Source organism: Gymnoscopelus braueri (assembly GCF_963280865.1).
Source record: "Gymnoscopelus braueri genome assembly, chromosome: 15".
Classification (NCBI taxonomy): Eukaryota; Metazoa; Chordata; class Actinopteri; order Myctophiformes; family Myctophidae; genus Gymnoscopelus; species Gymnoscopelus braueri.
The window spans coordinates 6,100,463-6,119,109 of record NC_137620.1 but is presented as its reverse complement, the minus strand read 5'-3'; the positions used below and the strand labels follow the sequence as shown (position 1 = coordinate 6,119,109).

At 42.7% G+C, this 18,647-nt stretch overlaps 1 protein-coding gene across 1 annotated transcript in view; it reads left to right on the top strand.

Annotated features, from left to right (window-relative positions):
• Positions 1-18,647, top strand: part of LOC308102208 (protein O-GlcNAcase) — a gene marked incomplete at both ends in the record, with an annotated part of 43,655 nt that overhangs the window by 20,015 nt on the left and 4,993 nt on the right. Inside the window, 9 exons of the mRNA XM_080451809.1 lie at positions 4,089-4,358; positions 6,020-6,106; positions 9,935-10,183; positions 11,427-11,677; positions 13,203-13,377; positions 14,520-14,576; positions 16,272-16,357; positions 17,161-17,265; positions 17,637-17,728. Of these exons, the coding sequence (XP_080307935.1) occupies positions 4,089-4,358; positions 6,020-6,106; positions 9,935-10,183; positions 11,427-11,677; positions 13,203-13,377; positions 14,520-14,576; positions 16,272-16,357; positions 17,161-17,265; positions 17,637-17,728 (1,372 nt within the window). The remainder of the gene's footprint in view (positions 1-4,088; positions 4,359-6,019; positions 6,107-9,934; positions 10,184-11,426; positions 11,678-13,202; positions 13,378-14,519; positions 14,577-16,271; positions 16,358-17,160; positions 17,266-17,636; positions 17,729-18,647) is intronic.

The following is an 18,647-nucleotide window of genomic DNA, read 5'->3' as shown; positions in this document are numbered from 1 at the left end:
GGACCGTCCATCATTCTATGCTGCCGATGGCCTTCATCCAAGCAAGCTAGGATGCCAAATCGCTTGCAAATAATTTGCATCGCTCCGTAGTTCCACGCTCACTACCAAAACATTGACTGTTTACTACTACAGCTGTCCCGTCCGACCTCACTTCCTTCCACCTCCAAACCACCCCAGACAGCCAATATATCGCCCCCCTGTGGCCGGGAGGGTTTTCTCCCTCTCCTGGGCCCAGACCCCTGATTATAAACCCTGATTCATATACTATAGATCTTGTCATTGACCACGAAGCCTACCCAATCCTCATTCCCACTATAATAGGAAATAGGAAGTATCATGCAAACACAAATTAACATACACAATCTTCATCCTATCAAGACTATATTACAGAGAACAAACCATTTTAATCAGATTCAAATTGGGTTTCTCAATATAAGGTCCCTAAATCAAAAATCCTCCTTAATTTATGACTATATACACGATCAAAACCTCGACATGATGGGACTCTGTGAAACTTGGCTTTCAAATAATGATGATGCACAGCTCCTGATAGATGCTTCTCCACCAGATTTTGTGTTCTCCCAAGTAGCCCGTAGCACAAAAAAAGGTGGGGGTGTTGCACTGATCCATAACTCCAAATACCCACTAAATAAAAAATCCAATGTCTCTTTTTCATCCTTCGAGCTACTATTAATGTCCTCATCACTACCCAGCCAGTTTTCCCAGCCTTTCTACATAGCCATCATATACCGCCCCCCTGGAGCGTACACCCTGTTTCTGAAGGAACTATCTCAGTTCCTATCAGACCTAGTCACTCGTGCCGACCATCTGATCATCTTAGGTGACTTTAACATCCATTTCAATGACACATCCAATGCACTTAACAAAGCTTTTACATCCCTTATCGAAACCCTGGATTTCACCCAATTCATCACTGAACCTACACACCGCAATGGTAATACCATCGACCTTGTCCTGGCCCGTGGCATCAAAATCCAAGATGTATCAGTATCTCCATCTGCTAAATCGATTACCGACCACTGCTTCATTGAGTTGAAGGCCATGATCCCCTTACAGTCTATCAACCACTGCCCATCAAAAAGCCGCTGCATCAATAATATAGTTAAAATGGCCTTAGAGTCCTCTCTGCCAACTGCCATCGGCCCCTTCAACAACTACTTTGGATCCCTCGACACCTTCACCAACGGATTTAACAATACTCTACTTGATGTAATAGACTCCATTGCACCCTTTAAAACCAGAAAGCGCACATCCAATAACATCACACCATGGTTCAATGACAACACCAGGACTCTCAAGCAAACATGCCGAAACCTTGAGCAAAAATGGCGTAAAACCAAGCTTGAGGTCTTTCGAATAGCATGGGATGAGTCACTACATAAATACAAAAATGCTCTTAAACAAGCAAAAAATTCATATTACTCCACATTAATAGCCAATAACAAGCATAACCCCAAATTCTTATTCAACACAATCACCAACCTTACCAAAACCGCCCCCCCAGCTCCTCCCCATTCCATCAGTCCTCTCGACTTTATCCAATTTTTTGATAACAAAGTAGAGTTGATCAGACAACAGGCCAGAGCTCCACCCACAACTAGCTCTCAACCTCCAACTTACACATCCTCCACCCCTCATCTTAGCATCACCCTATCACAGTTTAACACAATATCCTGGGATACTCTCAGTAAACTGGTCTCTACCTCAAAATCTACCACTACCACTAATCCAATTCCCACCAATCTGTTTAAAGAGCTGCTTAGCACACTAGGTCCCCCACTTCTCCATATTATAAATGAGTCCCTAATTAGTGGCATTGTTCCATCAATTTTCAAAACCGCCATAATTAAACCCCTACTTAAAAAACCGAACCTTGACCCACATACTCTAGCAAACTATAGACCAATATCAAATCTTCCATTCATGTCCAAACTATTAGAAAGAGTTATCTCCAGCCAGCTCACAGCCTACCTCAAAGACAACAACCTCTATGACAGTTTTCAGTCTGGCTTCAGATCCCAACACTCCACAGAAACAGCACTGGTCAAAATAACGAACGACCTATTAATGGAGATGGATAATGACAGAACCTCCCTCCTGCTGCTCTTAGACCTCAGTGCCGCATTTGATACGGTTGATCACTCCATTCTCCTTCACCGGCTAGAGCATCTGGTTGGCATCAAAGGTACTGCACTTGACTGGTTCCGCTCCTACCTCTCACATAGAACACAGCGTGTTTATTTCAATAACGCAATGTCAGATCATTCAACTGTCAAATATGGTGTCCCACAAGGCTCAGTCCTTGGACCACTCTTATTTTGTCTGTATATGCTTCCACTAGGGGACATCTTTAGAAAGTCTGGCATAAACTACCACTGCTATGCCGACGACACTCAAATTTACATCCCCATCACTACAAATGACCCATCCAACCTCCAAACCCTCGAAACCTGTCTAAACGAGGTTAAGACGTGGATGACCAGAAGCTTCCTACTCCTGAACTCTGGTAAATCAGAAATGCTGCTAGTAGGCCCAGCGAAACACACCCATCTGTTCACTAACACAACTTTAAACCTGGATGGCTGCTCAATAACCCACAAACCAACAGTCAGAAGTTTAGGAGTAGTTTTCGACCCATCACTATCTTTCACACACCATATAAAAAGCACCACAAGATCTGCCTTCTTCCATCTGCGCAACATAGCCAAAATTCGCCCAATACTCTCACTTCCCGATGCCGAAACCCTGGTTCATGCTTTCATCACTTCACGAATAGACTACTGTAATGCCCTTTTCTCCGGTTTACCATCAACAGCAACACATGGCATTAGATTAGTTCAAAATGCAGCAGCTAGACTACTAACCAGGAAAAAGAAATATGATCACATCACACCAACACTCATAGCACTACACTGGCTGCCGATACAGGCCAGAGCCGATTTCAAGGTACTACTCCTGACCTATAAAGCCCTAAACGGACTTGCACCATCCTACATGTCCAGCTTAATAGAACCATACATCCCTGAACGTCCACTACGCTCCCAGGATGCTGGTCTCCTCACAGTCACAACATATAAAAAAGTAACAGTTGGGGGCAGAGCATTCACACATCGTGCCCCCTATCTCTGGAATACTCTCCCTCAAGCTGTTAGAGATGCCGACTCTATAGGCATTTTTAAATCCAGGCTAAAAACATATCTGTTTTCCCTGCATTATGGTTCCCCATAGTCTTGCACTGTGGTTTTTTAATATTGTTCATATATTGTATATTGTATTCTCTTTCTTTTTTTTTGTTTCCTTGTTTTTTGACTACTATGTATTTTGTGTTGTGAAGTGCACAGAGACCCCTTGGGGTGATGTTGCACTATAAATAAAAATAAACTGAAACTGAAACTGAACTGAGCACAATACCCAACACCTGAGTCCGATTCCACAAAATGCCTTCTAAAGCAATAGTGATATACAGTATACAGTACAGTATATTTGGCTGTTGCTATTGATTATTTTCTTAGTGTTTACCGATTATTCTATGGATTACTATTTTTGATTGTCTTGTGCCAAGGACCCCCATAAGAGAAGATTTGTGTTAAAAAAAAAATCTAAATTATTCAAACATTTAAAAAAATAGCAGATGTACAACTGGGTCGGCATATTGAACAAATAATCGAGAAGCACTTCAAAATATATAGTTATTTTTTTTTAGATTCCAATTAATCTATTAACCGTCTAAGTGTTTTTTTATACTTCGTCACATAACGATGCAGTGCAAAATGAGTGAAAATAGCCTATATCGTCAAGCTCTGCAACGTGTCACATCGCGACATGTTGTGAGCTTGTAGATCGGCTATTTTCATTATTTGTATTTATTTATTTTATATTATGTCGCCTAAGATAACATGCCAAACTAGCGATTATTAATCGTTTATTTTATTACATTATTGATTCGCGATTCTTTTTTAAATAATCAATGAAATTGATTGGTTCGATCAACTGCCGCTAAAACACTCTCTTTCTGCTTGTCTCCTGCCTGTCTGCCTGTCCTGTCTGTCTGTCTGTCCCTCCACCAGGCAGTAAGGTGATCTCCAGGAAGCTGTCGGTGGACGGCCTGGCCGAGGTGGAGTCGGTCCTGCGGCGTCCGCCCGTCATCTGGGACAACCTGCACGCCAACGACTACGACTCCAGACGCCTCTTCCTGGGGCCCTTCAAGGGACGGGAGGCCCGCCTCGCGGGCCAGCTGAGGGGCCTGCTGCTCAACCCCAACTGCGAGTTCGAGGCCAACTACATCCCCCTGCACACCCTGGGGACCTGGTACCGGTCCGGCAGGGAGGAGAGGAAAGGTGATGGAAGGAAGGAGGGAGGGAGGGAGGCGGGGGTTTGGGGTAAAGCCGCCCTCCCATTAGCCAATTTTAACTCCTTCAATTGCCACGGAATTCATTAATTAATTAATCCGTCTACCGTCACCTTGCCAGCGAAAACGTACCTTTGTACCTTTGAAAAACCATGTAATATTATACTTGACCGCCGTCCTCACGGAGATCGTCTCATTACACACACAGGGTTGTCGTAGTAGAGGGAAAAAAAATAGTCCGGTCCGGTGGGATTAATAATGTTGAATTCAATCACAGAGGAACCACAACGTTCACATGCAACACTATTCACTGTGCTCTGAATATACAGTGTGCTTTGTACAGCTCCTAGCAGTCTGTGTTAACGTTGGCGTCATGCCGTGTTGGCATACATTTAATATGCATGTTGGCTTCATGTAATGTGAAGGTATTACACAACATAACCGGGAGGGACCCTCTTTTGGGTCTCCAGCTAAAATGTTTGGGAACCACTGCACTACACTATCATAGTCTGCATGTTATAAGGGGCCGGTTAGATCAACTGATGAAAAACAGATTGGAGGCATGAGAACGAACTATAAACCACTCTTAACTCTTTGACTGCGGACGACGCGATAACGCGTCAAGTGCTACTTTGTCCAGTTGGCCGTCGACGCGTTCGACGCGCTTGACGCGCGTTCATTGTTTAATCTCTGATTGCGCTATGCTGCTTAATATTCAATGTTATTCTCGAGTTCCACTTACTTCACGGACATCTGCATCCGGTTTCATGTCCTGGATTCCGTTTCCGGTTTTTGATTTTTTTCCCCAGTCATTTTCGTCCAAAATAGGTAAATAAACGATTTTTCACACGGTATAACGGACAAACGGACAGGTTCTCTTCTATCATCTATGGTCTGGGTGACGATCAGTCATCGCCGTCGTGTATCACATCGTAATTTTTGCCGATCAAAACAATCTGGGACGACGTCACATCCGTTTTCATGTTTTTCCCTAATCTATCAAGAAGGGTGAGAGAGACCCAACGACCTGATCACGCTGTCATGTGCTGCTCTCTAGTGGCGGATTTGTGCTGGGTCTTTAAATTATGTGTCCTTAAATTATTTTCATGAGAAAAATTCAAAATATACAAATAAAAAAACACGAAAATTGCTGGCACTGGGGGAGTACTTTATGAAAATACTCTGGCAGTCAAAGAGTTAATGTCTGGTGAAGGAAGGAGAGAGAAATAGAGAGAGAGAGCTCAAAAGATAGAATGCTAAGAGATAATGAGATGGCCGATGGCCTTGAAGTGGGCTGCAATGGCAGAAATGTCAGTTATGAGAAAGCGATAGTGATTGGATTAATTTGTGCGTGTGCGTGTGTGTGTGGGTGTGTGCGCGTGTGTCATTGTTCCTATGAGAATAGAACAGCCCAGAAAAAGTGGTCACTGGTGACTGCTTCCTAGACAAATTCCAGGATAGAGGAGTTTGGAGTGGTTAGGATTAGAGTACAGTATAAAGTTCTCGACGCCGGCTGACTGACTGTGTGTGTGTGTGTGTGTGTGTGTGTGTGTGTGTGTGTGTGTGTGCGTGTGCGTGTGCGTGTGCGTGTGCGTGTGCGTGTGCGTGTGGGGGTGCGTGTGCGTGTGCGTGTGTGTGTGTGTGTTATAGATGAGTCATCAGAGTACTGTCCTGACAGAGCTATGTCGTCTGCACTACACGACTGGATGGAAGAACTCAACCAGCCATTACAACCAGGTACCGTGTGTGTGTGTGTGTGTGTGTGTGTGTGTGTGTGTGTGTGTGTGTGTGTGTGTGTGTGTGTGTGTGTGTGTGTGTGTGTGTGTGTGTGTGTGTGTGTGTGTGTGTGTGTTCCCTTGAGGGGGTTACAGGTCTGTTACTCTAAGAGTGTATACAAATGGAACCAAATGGACCTTTATAAAAACACTTTTTGAAGTGCTTTTTAAAAACAGTGTTACAAAGTGCTTCACATACATAAAAACAACATGGTCAACCTCTTTGCTATTTTTGGCAAAGATGTTTTGTGTAGAGGGAAAAAAGCTAACCAAGTACAGATCCAACGGTCAAGTTTAGTAACATGAATTAATAGAGAAGCTAATGTATAAAAAACAAACAAAAAACATTAATGTGTCATCAGTGCAAACATTATTTGACAGTGCTGTAAAACAAGTCTAGAATCAATCGTGAGAACTATGAAAAAGTTTAATCAGCAACACTTTTTATTACAACAAGTAGTGGGGGTCCCTGCTTCATCTCTTTCTCAGCTAAGGGGTCCTTGGCCTGAATAACATTGAAGACAACTGACCTAGAGGAATTTGGTTCCAATTGTACACTCTAAGAGTCATGGGGGTCCTTGACATTAAAAAGTTTGTCCTATAACCCAGTGGTTCTCAAACCTTTTCATGTCAAGGACCCCCAAAATGATATGTATTTAGCCGCGGACCCCCATCTCAAATATTTTTTTTCCAGGGACCCCAAGAAGCAAAGATTTGAGTGACAAATGTTCACTTTAAAAATATATATATTCAAAGCTTGGAATTTTTTTTTACGATTTTTCAAAAATAGCAGATCTACAAGCTCATAGTGCAGCAGTCGGTGCCGCACTATGAGCTTGTAGGCGGCTGCAGTTATGACTTGCAACAAAAGGTTTCTCAATGGTTTATTGTAGTATCAGGTGTAATTAATAACATACCAAAGTTTACCAAAATCGGACCTCTAGAAAGGTCCGATTTTCAAAATGGCCGCCGCCAGATCCTTAAAATACCATTACTCCTTCATTATTCATCCTAGACAAGTAATTTTGGTGCCTAACCCCATGTGTTGGTGATCTTGGATCTAATTAGGATAATATAAATTATAGTCAAGTGATTACAAGTATGAAATTGGTTATAAGCATGGTTATAAGCATATTTAACAATGTAATTGGACATTTCTCCCTTTTCTACATGCCATAATGCCCAGGATTGGTGAATTCATCACCTATACATGTAATTCACATTCTGTTGAAGCTTTCAGGAGATTTATTTTTATACCAATAAGGAATACATTCATTATTATTGGGTGGTTACATGGCTGTAAGTGACAGACTGGGAATGTTACACATATCTTGGAAGAAATTCCTTACCGCTTCTTCACTATTTTGTTTGTAAAGGTGTCTGCCAAAAAATAAAATAATAATCCTAATCCCCTAGGGCAATGGTTCCCAAACTGGGGGTCAGGACTCAACAGTAAACAAACCAACATACAGTATAAGTGTATACAGGGTATCTGCACACTTCTAAAGTGACAACTTAATGACTATTAAGACCTTTTAAATAGCAAATTGGCCAAATTCTCAAATATTACAGTGGAGAGAAATGGCCCCTTATGGGCCTGGAGATGATGTGCAAGTCAGCACAGAGCTATCACAACATGTCTGCTGTCTTGGGTGTCTAGGCAGGGGTGGTGGAGGAGTGTGGCGCGGATAGGGTTCAGATTTGCTTGTCACAGACATCTTATTCCTGAGATTGTAGTAGTTGTGTGGGGTTTTAGTGCAAAATTCATGTTTTTTATTTTGTGATTGGTACTGCTGGCAATAACCTTGAACTTTGATCTTTTTTTCTGGATCATTTTAACATCAAGAAGGCATAGGAGACAGCCCATGACGCCCTGGAATCCAGTCTTCCATAGAATCCCAATCTAACCGACCTCCACGCTGTGTCCCTGCTGCTATCCAACAAACAAGCATTGCTTTCTGTATACACCTAATGGTCAGACTACATGTTTTGTTCTGGAGAGGGGAAAGGGCGCTCTGAGCCATAATGATAAGTCACTGGGGGCCCCTGGGAATATTAATGGTCAGCCACCAACCAGACACCGACTCTCCTGTGAGCCAGTCCCACATAGGGACACCCCTGTCTGCCTGACACACAGTCATGCACCACGTGGAGGTCTTACAACCACCACTATGGGGGTCCCTCCTCATTAACTATGGCCACTCACGAGTGCCCATCTCGGGCATAGGAGCCAGCATGGAGGTCCACTTGGGACCTGTGGGACTATCCAGTGAGCCAGGCGACATAGGGACACTCCTCTCAGCCTAACGCATAAGCTTAATTTCTGCCTCCTCCTCACTCGTCCTCCAGCGTGACTTAGAAATTGTTTGCATCCCAAATGCTAATTTGCTTTTGGAGTTGCTGAGAACGAGGTGAGCGCAGGCTCCCTAAGCCACTTGGAGTGAAATATGGCAAGATACAAGTATATCTTTCATGTATCGTTTGCGGAACTGTCTTCGTTGAAATGTGTGGCGTATCTCCTCCTCCACATGACAACCCTCCGAGCTCCAGGAATAGTCCAGCAATCCAACTGTGTGACACGTCATAATTGCTGTCACTTCAAAATGACGCTCCTCGCCTCCTCGCCTCCTCGGGAGTGGATGACTTGATGGACACTTGAATATTGGAATTTGGCTATCGCGATGTACAACGTGGAGGTCTTAGAACTACCACCACAGGGGCCGACAAGCCCCATTCTCTTTAACTGCCTATGAGCACTCGTCCTGAGCTCCCAAGTGCCCCACTATAGCTTTAATGGGACATGTCTGAGCAAACTGTTGGAGGTTTTGCACCTCAGACATGGGGGAGAGGAGAAGCTCAGGGTCTCCTTGGCTCCTATAACTTCGCTCTTCTTGCTCCAAGTGCCCAGGGAGCAATCCAGAGACCCCCACTCCCCATACTCCCCTCTACCCACCTGAGGGGAACCCTAGGCCCACTAAACAATACACCAGACCCCCTTTTACCTCCTCACACAAGAGACATGGGTTATGACAGCTCTGCACTAACCTCCGTAGCCACCCCCATCCCTCTTTACTCACTCGCACTGATTGCCTTCGTAATGTGTCAAAAATATTTGTAATGTTTTTCAAAATCTTGTGTCTACAAGATGACACTTTGATTCACATTTGATCCACAGAGCTATCCAAAACTTTTCAATATTGCATGCAATACTATACTATATCAACTGACAATATTCTCTTTCTCTGCCACCTTCTGAATGACTGAAAATTGTGACTTGTATTTTGAGGATATCTTGAAGCCTTGTTCCAGTAACATTACATACAGTAATTAGTTTAGTTAACTTGGAACGGGTGACCATTTCAGAGGGTTTAATAGAGTCACAAACAAAATATTGGATTTTACAATTATCTAATTGTATCTCTGCAATTTGGACACGTCCAGTGGATTTCTAGGCTCCCAAAACATAGGGTAAGACACAAAAAGTACTTGTTTAGGATAGATAATGAAGGAGTTAGGTTATTTTAAAGATTTTTTGGGCATCTTGGACGCCATCTTGAAAATAACACTTTTCCAGTGCTCAAACTTTGGTAAACTTTTAGTATGTTATTAAGGACACCTAATACTGCAAGAAACAGCTGAAAAACGTTTTGTTGCAATTTGTTTTGGGTGAGGTGCTTTTTTTTCATAACTGCAGCCGCCTATTGTATATCTGCTATTTTTGAATAGCCAAGTTTAAAAATTGGACCCCACTTTGAGAACCAATGCTATAACCCTTTTATCCTCCCTGCAGGTCGCTCCTCCGGTGCCTCCAGCGCCCGCAGCAAGACCCCCGACAGGGCCGACGGCCCTCCCCCAGCAAGAGACTCCTCGGCCCTGGCCAAGCCCCTCCCCGTCTTTCCCCTGACCTCCAGTTCCCCTCCGTCCTCGCCAGCCAAAGATCCGCCGCCGCCCGCTACGGGGGAGCAGCAGGGAGGAGGAGGAGACGAGGATTACAACAGACCTCATCGGCCCGGCCAGCCGTCCAACCATCAAGCTCCAGGTTGGCAGTGGAGGAAAGAATGTACTCCGATTTCTGACTTGCTACCAATACTGTATTATTGGTACTTGTGTTTTACCACAGTAAAAGCAGCAAAACCCCAGTGTAAAACAATGTTACAAGTAGGCTAAAAGTCCTAGCCTGATAATCAGCCTGAAGCTGCGTTGGAGCTTCAGTCTGAAATTGGCTGCAGTGCCGGCGATTGCAAGGGGGAGGGGATTCGAATTTCCCTAAACCAAATCACAAGAGCTCCACGGATCCGCCTACATCTGACGTCATCGCGCAGCTTGTTTTAGCAGATATTCGCTGATTGGTTTGTCGTTAGACCCACCCCCACCTCCGACTCTCATTGGACGGTACTGGGGGGTATCGAAGATATCCTATAGGCTCACATTTCAACACCAGACCAGGAGGCAGTTCACTCAGGGAGTGGGCGGGGTCTATGGTTTGGAACCAGGCTATAAAAGTCCTGCAGTAATTTTTTATTTTTTTTATTTAGGGTAGCCAAATATTTTTGGACCCCTTTTTCCCCCCAATTTAGTCGTTATGCCAATTTATTCCTCCCCACACAGTGGATTCAAACCCACAACCTCTGTGGTGGTGGGCAGTGACTTTACCACTGCGCCACCCGAGCGCCCTTTTGTAGTCAAACTCTTAAGTCAAAGTACAAAAGTATTAGCAGCAAAAATATACTTAAAGTAGCAATAGCAAAATGCATACTGCAGAATGCTAATTCACGAATCATATTTCTCATCTTATATTTGTATACTTAGGCTATTCAAAACTAGCCGATCTACAAGCTCAGTCGCATCATGAAGCATTGTGAGCTTGTAGATCGGCTATGGTGACATTTTCAAAGTAATTAGTAACTCAAGTTTTTCTGGTGGCATAAAACATACAAGAACTCGATATCAAGTAAAGCAAAAGTTGCTTGAAAAATTATATCACCAGAGTAAATGTACTTCAATTCAATCCGGGAACGCATCTACAAATGTCTTCTAAAATAGGTTTCTGGAAAAACGTATGTTGCTATATCAATGGCGTTTTTCATGTCAAGGACCCCCAAAATAATATGTATTTGGCCACCGACCCCCATCTCAACATATTTATTTCCAGGGACCCCCAGAAGCAAAGATTTGAGTTACAAATTTTAAAATATATTTATTTAAAGATTTGCCCAAAAATAGCAAGCTCATAGCGCGGCACCGGATAGAATGGGTTAATAGTTAACTTTCCACCACCGCAGGTTGGAGGCCGGGGGCAACTCCCGCTCTTCCGGCAGGAGGAGGGGTAGTCCCCAGACCGAAGGCCCAGGGTCGGGGCGTGTGCGGCGGGAAGGGCCTGCTAAGCGAGTCCCAGGTGCGTCTGCTGGTGGGCCTCCACTACCTGCCCCACGAGCACGGCCCCGCGGCTCAGAGGCTGCTGCAGGACCTCACCTGGCTGAAGACCAACTGTCACCTGGTCAGCACCAGTGGCAAGAAGGCCCCGCCGCAGAAGGTTGGTGTACACACACGTGCGTGTCTGTGTGCGTGTAGGTGTATATGTGTACAGTAGATATCGTCACTGTCGGGTGGAAACTTCATATGTCCAAAACTGTTCAAACAAGGTTTCAAACAAAAACATTTGCAAAAGTAGCAGATCTACAAGCTCGAAACGCGTCGCTTTGCGCTGCGTTTCGAGCTTGTAGATCTGCTACTTTTGATACTTTTGTGTGACGCTGTAGTATGATCCAGGAGGCATTAATTTACGAAAAAAACACACATTTAGAATATGGAGGTTTCTGCCGGACAGCGATGATATATAATGTATGTATGTACAGTACTGTATGTATGTATGTAGGTTTAGTAGGCATGTAACAATTCACTCAACTCACGATACGTTTCGGATCACGATACTACTGTAGGTTCACGATATGATTTTTCACGATTTTTTAAACACAAAATTATTTTCCAGAAAAATCCCATTTTAAATTATTTCTCTTACACAAATCCAGTATTTTCTTCTCTTTTTATTCTTTTTAAATGTTTTACTATACTGTGTTTTCTCTTATCCTCTTTTCAATACAGAAGCAAATGACTGAAAACTATTTTTTTTAATCAATTCTCTTACAAAGATCCTGTACTTTCTTTTTCGCGCCCTCTGCTAATTGCATCGCAATATTTTTTTTTATTAACTCGATTTAAATTGTCACCAGTTTGAATCGATTTGAATCGATTTATGATAAATCATTACATGCCTAATGTTTGTGTTACACATTCATAGACATATTTCTCCCACCTGCCCCTATACAGTTATTATTGGCCTGCTGCGTATGGGCACGGGTACTCCTTTGCCTTTTTGCCTTTGCCATTTACTGTCTTAATGTTCTTTTTTTGTCTTTGCTTTTGTTGTATTGCTTTGCTCATTTACAACACGGTTGTTTTATAAGTGCTCTATAGCGTTTTATTTGATTTGAGTTGATTTGGTGTGTATGTGTGATGCTGTGTTCACACTAGCAGCCACAATAGCTATAAAACGACCAAGCGTGGCCAGCTACAGCAGTCGTTCTCAACCTGTGGGTCCTCAAATGATTTCTCACTCAACAGTAAACAAACCTATATACATTATAAGTGTATACAGGGCATTTGCACATTTCTAATACCTCTAAAACAAAAATTAAAATAAAATAAAATAATAAGGCCATTACTGCGTCAAAAGTAATCAGCAAACAATACTATTAATTAATTGTCAAATCTTACCTAAGAAAGAGGCAAACATTGTGTGCGTAGATCGGATATTTAATATTTATCTGTGGAACCGAGTCAAACTAAATGTTATGCCTCAACTCAAAGTGCTTGTCAGGTTGGGGGGGTCAACAGTTTAAATACATTTATTTTGGGTGGTCACGGCCTAAAAAGGTTGATAACCACTGAGCTACAGTACAGTTGAAGTGTTGCTTCAAGTCACACTGTGTAAATAAAAGGTGACGTGTATGTGTGCGTGCACGTGCGTGTGTGTTCTGACCCTGCGTGTGTCTCTCTAGGTGGACGAGTGGCGAGGTCGTGCCTGTAGGTTTCTGTCTCTGTGTGAGGACATAGCGGAGCTGCACTGCACTGTGGTGGGAGGGGCCAACAGGGCCGTGCTGTATGACCTTTACCCTTACGTGTGGGACCTGAGGAACACGGCGCTGCTGGCCAAGGCCTTCATCTGCTGGCTGGGTGAGTTCTGTAAACTAAGCACATTTACTCAAGTGCTGTACTGTAGCCCAAGTACCCCCTTTAGCTGGCTACAATATGTTGCTGATAAAACAGCATGAGAAAACCAGTAATGGAAGAAGTACTCACATGTTTTACTTAAAAAGTATCAATAATGCAATGAAGATATACTCTGTTGCAAGTAGAAGACCCGTATTCAAAATGTACTTGAGTAAAAGTACAAAGTATCGTTATCAAAATATACTTAAAGTACCACAAGTAAAAGCACTCATTTGTGCAGAATGTCCCATTTTAAAAGTTTTCAAAATGTATAAAAAATCTTTAGAAAATAGCCAATCTACAACGAATTGTGACCTTGTAGATCTGCTATTTTCAAATTGGCCGAAATATATATAGGACTGTCAAAATCTTCAAAGTAACTAGCAACTAGTAGCAACTAAAGTTTTTTTATATAATTGTGGTAGAGTAAAAGTACAACGTTTTGTAGTACAATGTAGTGGGGTAGAAGTAAAAGTATTGAACATTTTAAATACTGAACAAAGTAAAAATGCCTCAACATTTTAATAATAATAATAATACTACAATACTTGAGTACTTAGTACTTAGTACTTAGTTACTACCACTGTAGAAAACCATAGCTAGCATATTGTAGCTGTCAGGTGGAAACATTGTACATCTATGTCCAAACTTAGTCAATCTAATGTAATTGTTATTTAGTCACAAGCTCTTGTTACTTACCGTAGGATAAATATTTATGAAACCCGCAGACACACTTATACACTTTCAACCTGGTGTTTTATGCATGTAATTATAAGCCAAAATTGTAATAAAAAAATCATACATTTTCAAAAGTAGCAAAGATAGCAAATCTACAAGCTCACAATGCATCGTGGTGAAATGCATTGTGAGCTTGTAGATCAGCTATTTTATTTTTATTTTGTGCCACACTGTCATACAATGAAGTATAACATAGGGCGTTCATTTATGAAAAAAACTAAAACATAACAAGATAAGATATGGAGATTCAAGGTTTCTGCCCGACAGACACGATATCATATGTACATGGATTGGTATGATTCCGTTATATTGCTATAACAACCTTGTATCTTCCTCTCTCCTTCCTCTCCATTCTCTTCCTGGGTCAGATGGACGTATAATGAGTGACGGCGCCACCTTTGGCTCTTGGAAGAACTGCTTCCACTGTGAGTAGAGCGTCGACCTTTCAGTTCTCCCACAATCACACACAGTCCAGAAATAACTCCTTTACAAGACTTAAATTTTTAGCTATTATCTTCAAGTTCATATTCACTGTGGAAATACCTCTAAATCTGTTTTAGTTTTCATTGATGGCAGTATCAGTAGCAGTGCCAGTGTATATGCACCATAAACTGTAAAATATATGGACAAAGCGAGCCCCATTGGTTTCTACAGACCGTTTTGAAGCCACAAAAAGGCTTTAAACTAGCGATTGAAAACATAAAGGTAATAAAATCAAGTGTAAAGTCCGGCCAAAACCTTCTTGCTTCTGCAGCCAGTAGGACGTGAAATATCGTCATTTTGTTGGGCCATTAATAGAACTGCATGGCTTAAGAGAATCCGGAAATGAGCTTTTATTCCAGCGCCGATTCCTTGGCCCTTGATATGCACATGATCTGTTTGCCTTGTCAACATCATGACATTTTTGTTGACTATTAATTGTCATGCAAATAATTGCAGAACACCGATCTAGTAAAAGAGCTTCTGCTAAATGCCTAAAATTGTAATTGTAAATTGAGTGGTTTACAGATTGATTTTGGAAAAAGTTAGTCTCATGTCTCGGAGAGATCATAATCTCACAATCCGTGCTCGTATTAATAATCGTCCTCAACTCGTCCATTTTTAACTTGATCGATTGGACATTTGCATGCTTTATGCTCAGGAGTCGGGGCTCCATTTGGTGTTGACTTAAGCCAACATCCTTTTGTCCGTTCTCATATTCTCTTTCCTTGGAGACAAAGAGGAGACATTATTCTTGCTGTTGTTTGGCCACAGAGTATCTCTGCTGACCACAAGATGTGAATAGGAGATCAGAATCCTGGTGTGTCCGACCTAGTCCTATATCGAAAGTGTACCAGTGACTCATTTTTCATTTCAAGGACCCACAGTTTGAGATGCATTAGGACAGTGTTTCCTAAACAATGGGTCGGGACCCATTTTGTTAGCCTGGGATCCAGCCTGCTTCGCTACGTTCGGCTGACTTTTTTTTTCTCTCTCCGCTTCTCAGTCTGGAAAGCCTCCTATCTCCAAGGGAGGCGGGACATGCCAAAAGCTTCGAAACCTAACGTGGCTTCTGATTGGTCTGTGGTGCGGGGCGGGACCAAAAAAACAGTGTGATCGTTGTGATTCGTCATTTGTTTGAACAACATCCAATCAGCAACGACGTTGCCCAACGTAACATATGTAGTTCCAGTGTAGTTCTGCAAAACCTACCAATGGGAGGCTTTCCAGACTGAGAAGCGGAGAGAGAAAAAAAAGTCAGCCGAACGTAGCGAAGCAGGCTGGATCCCAGGCTACCATTTTGTGGTCACAGACCCATTTTTATTCATCGTGAGTAAATATCCCTTTTTTCGTTTCCTACAATTTAAAGAAATATATATACAGTATATATAATTATATTAAAAAAAAGGTCAAACATTTTTCAAAAGAACTTCATACATAAAATAAAAACAAATCAAGGAAATTCCATTAAAAAGTGGAGACAGGCGAAGGACAACATGACCCTTATGGGTAAATTTCTACACTCAATGAAATCAATGTTCTTTATATTACTATGCAGCATATTCCCCTATAGAACTGTAGCCCCCATGTCATCTCCATTGTTATTAACTTATGTTGATATTTCATCATGTGATTGACAGGGTGTGGAACGGCCACGGGGGTGGATCTACTGGGCGTGGACTCTGAACCCTGGGTGTTCAAAGGGGGTGTGTCTGGGGAAGTGCAGGTAGGGTGTTTGTTTTCTGTGTGCGTGTGTGCGTGCGTGTGTGTGTGTGTGTGTGTGTGTGTGTGTGTGTGTGTGTGTGTGTGTGTGTGTGTGTGTGTGTGTGTGTGTGTGTGTGTGTGTGTGTGTGTGTGTGTGCGTTCTTGTTTGCGTTGGGTGTGCATGTCCTTTAATTAGTTTCCCTGTTAACTTATGTTCTCATTGTCTAGTTCAATGTGGTCATGTGTCATGACTCAAAGATGATATATTAAAGCAATAAGCCACTAGAGGTCGCAGTTTACCGAGTATTTTATAATGGCTGAGAGGCTTAGGTTCAACCGTTCAAGGTTCAAGGGTTCAAGGTTGTACTTGTACACAAGAGTAAAACGTATTTTTTTTCTGCTTCCTTCAGACAATGCAGCAGCATAGGTGATCCAAGGGGCGGATACAAACAAATGCCTCTGGTGATAAACCCGCCCCATATTTGCATACTGGGCCCTGACTGGTGCCCCACACGTTTGTGGGGCAGTGAAATCCAATCACAACCGAGCGGGGGCCAGACCTAATCTAACAAAGGCTCTTTTCTTTTGTTGCACTGGCAGATTGGTCTGGTTTCCAGAATACTACAACACAGTATCTTCTAAATACAACAGATTGGGTAGGAGGGGGGTTAGCGTTTCCTTTTGTCGTGTAGGTAGACACGAGGCACTGGCCGAGTGTCTCCGACATCCAACCTATGATGTTCATGTGTGTGTGTGTGTGTGTGTGTGTGTGTGTGTGTGTGTGTGTGTGTGTGTGTGTGCGTGTGCGTGCGCGCACATGTGTAGATGCTTCTACCCTTAGGTGGCAGCAGTGACCTCTTCACTCACCCCCCTCCTCTCTTCCCTACCTCTCGTCTGTACAACGTCAGACCCTACCACAACAAGGACAAGGTGGGATGGAGTGCGCGCACACACACACACACACACACACACACACACACACACACACGCCATTATGAACCATTCGCCAAATAGTCCCACTTTGACCACGCCCCCCCCCCCCCCCATCTCAGAAAACGACTGCACTGAGAGGGCTTTCAGACTGAGTAATGGAGTGTCAGGCTAAATTACCTCTAAAGATCACATAATCTGATTGTGTTTTTTCAAGACGCAGACCGTAGAACCTTTTTGATTGTGTGTGTGTGTGTGTGTGTGTGTGTGTGTGTGTGTGTGTGTGTGTGTGTGTGTGTGTGTGTGTGTGTGTGTGTGTGTGTGTGTGTGTGTGTGTGTGTGTGTGTGTGTGTGTGTGTGTGTGTGTGTAGGTGGAGTTGTATCGGATGGTTCGACAGCTTCACCTGAGGACTCAGGGTGTCCAGGAGTCCAGAGCAGCTCATCCTGATGTCATAGGAGACAGGTGACAATTAGTCTCTATCTGTAGATGGGAGGGAGAGAGGACTTACTGTCTTGGACAGTAAACACTTTAGAACAGTAATAGCCTAATGTGGCAGCACTGGATTGACACAGTGTGCCAAGGCAAATATAACCGTACGCTTTTTAAATACTGTGAGCATACTTGCAGCAGGACACTGGAAGCCCCCCTCAGATACATTTTCATGTATTTTCAGCAGTGGGATTATTATTCAGGTTTTTTTGTATGGTCAAGGACCCCCTAGCTGAGAGAGAGTCGAAGCAGGGATCCCCTCTATATTGTATAAAATTGTGTTTCAGATTAAACGTTTTTTTTACTTGATCTGCTCTTTTTTCCCTCTACACCTATACCTCTTTGCCGAAAATAGCCAATCTGTTATTTTTGGCTATAGTTCCCCTCAGAATAGGAATTCTAGGGTTCAAGTGGTTAATGTAAAAAAGAAAAATCCTATCCACAGAGATTTGGCTGACCCCCTTTAGTAGTTCTGGGGACCCCCTGTTGAAGACCCCTGCTTTAGAAGTTGGCCCAGAGAGTGCAAAAATGTGTGTTCATTTAAAGGTAGGGTAAGTGAAAATGTTTGTACAAAAACGTATCTGTTAAAAAGTTAAAGCTCTGAGAGTATTCATTGTTACAGGGTGTTCAGTCGTCTCCCCGTCTCTCCAGCTCTTTAATAAACAGAAAATACATGTTCAGGTGGGTTGCCAATTTCAGCCGTAGGATAGAGTACCCATTTATCAGTATGTGCTGTATTGAATAATTGGATATATTATACAGTATATTAAATTTGATAGTCTTCCAATTTTTATCTGCTAATTTCTTTGTTTAATCACTTCCAATTTCCCGTGTCTATCCTGTATCCTGTATGAGTTATCTTGACTGATTGGATAACATTTTTAACAAAAAC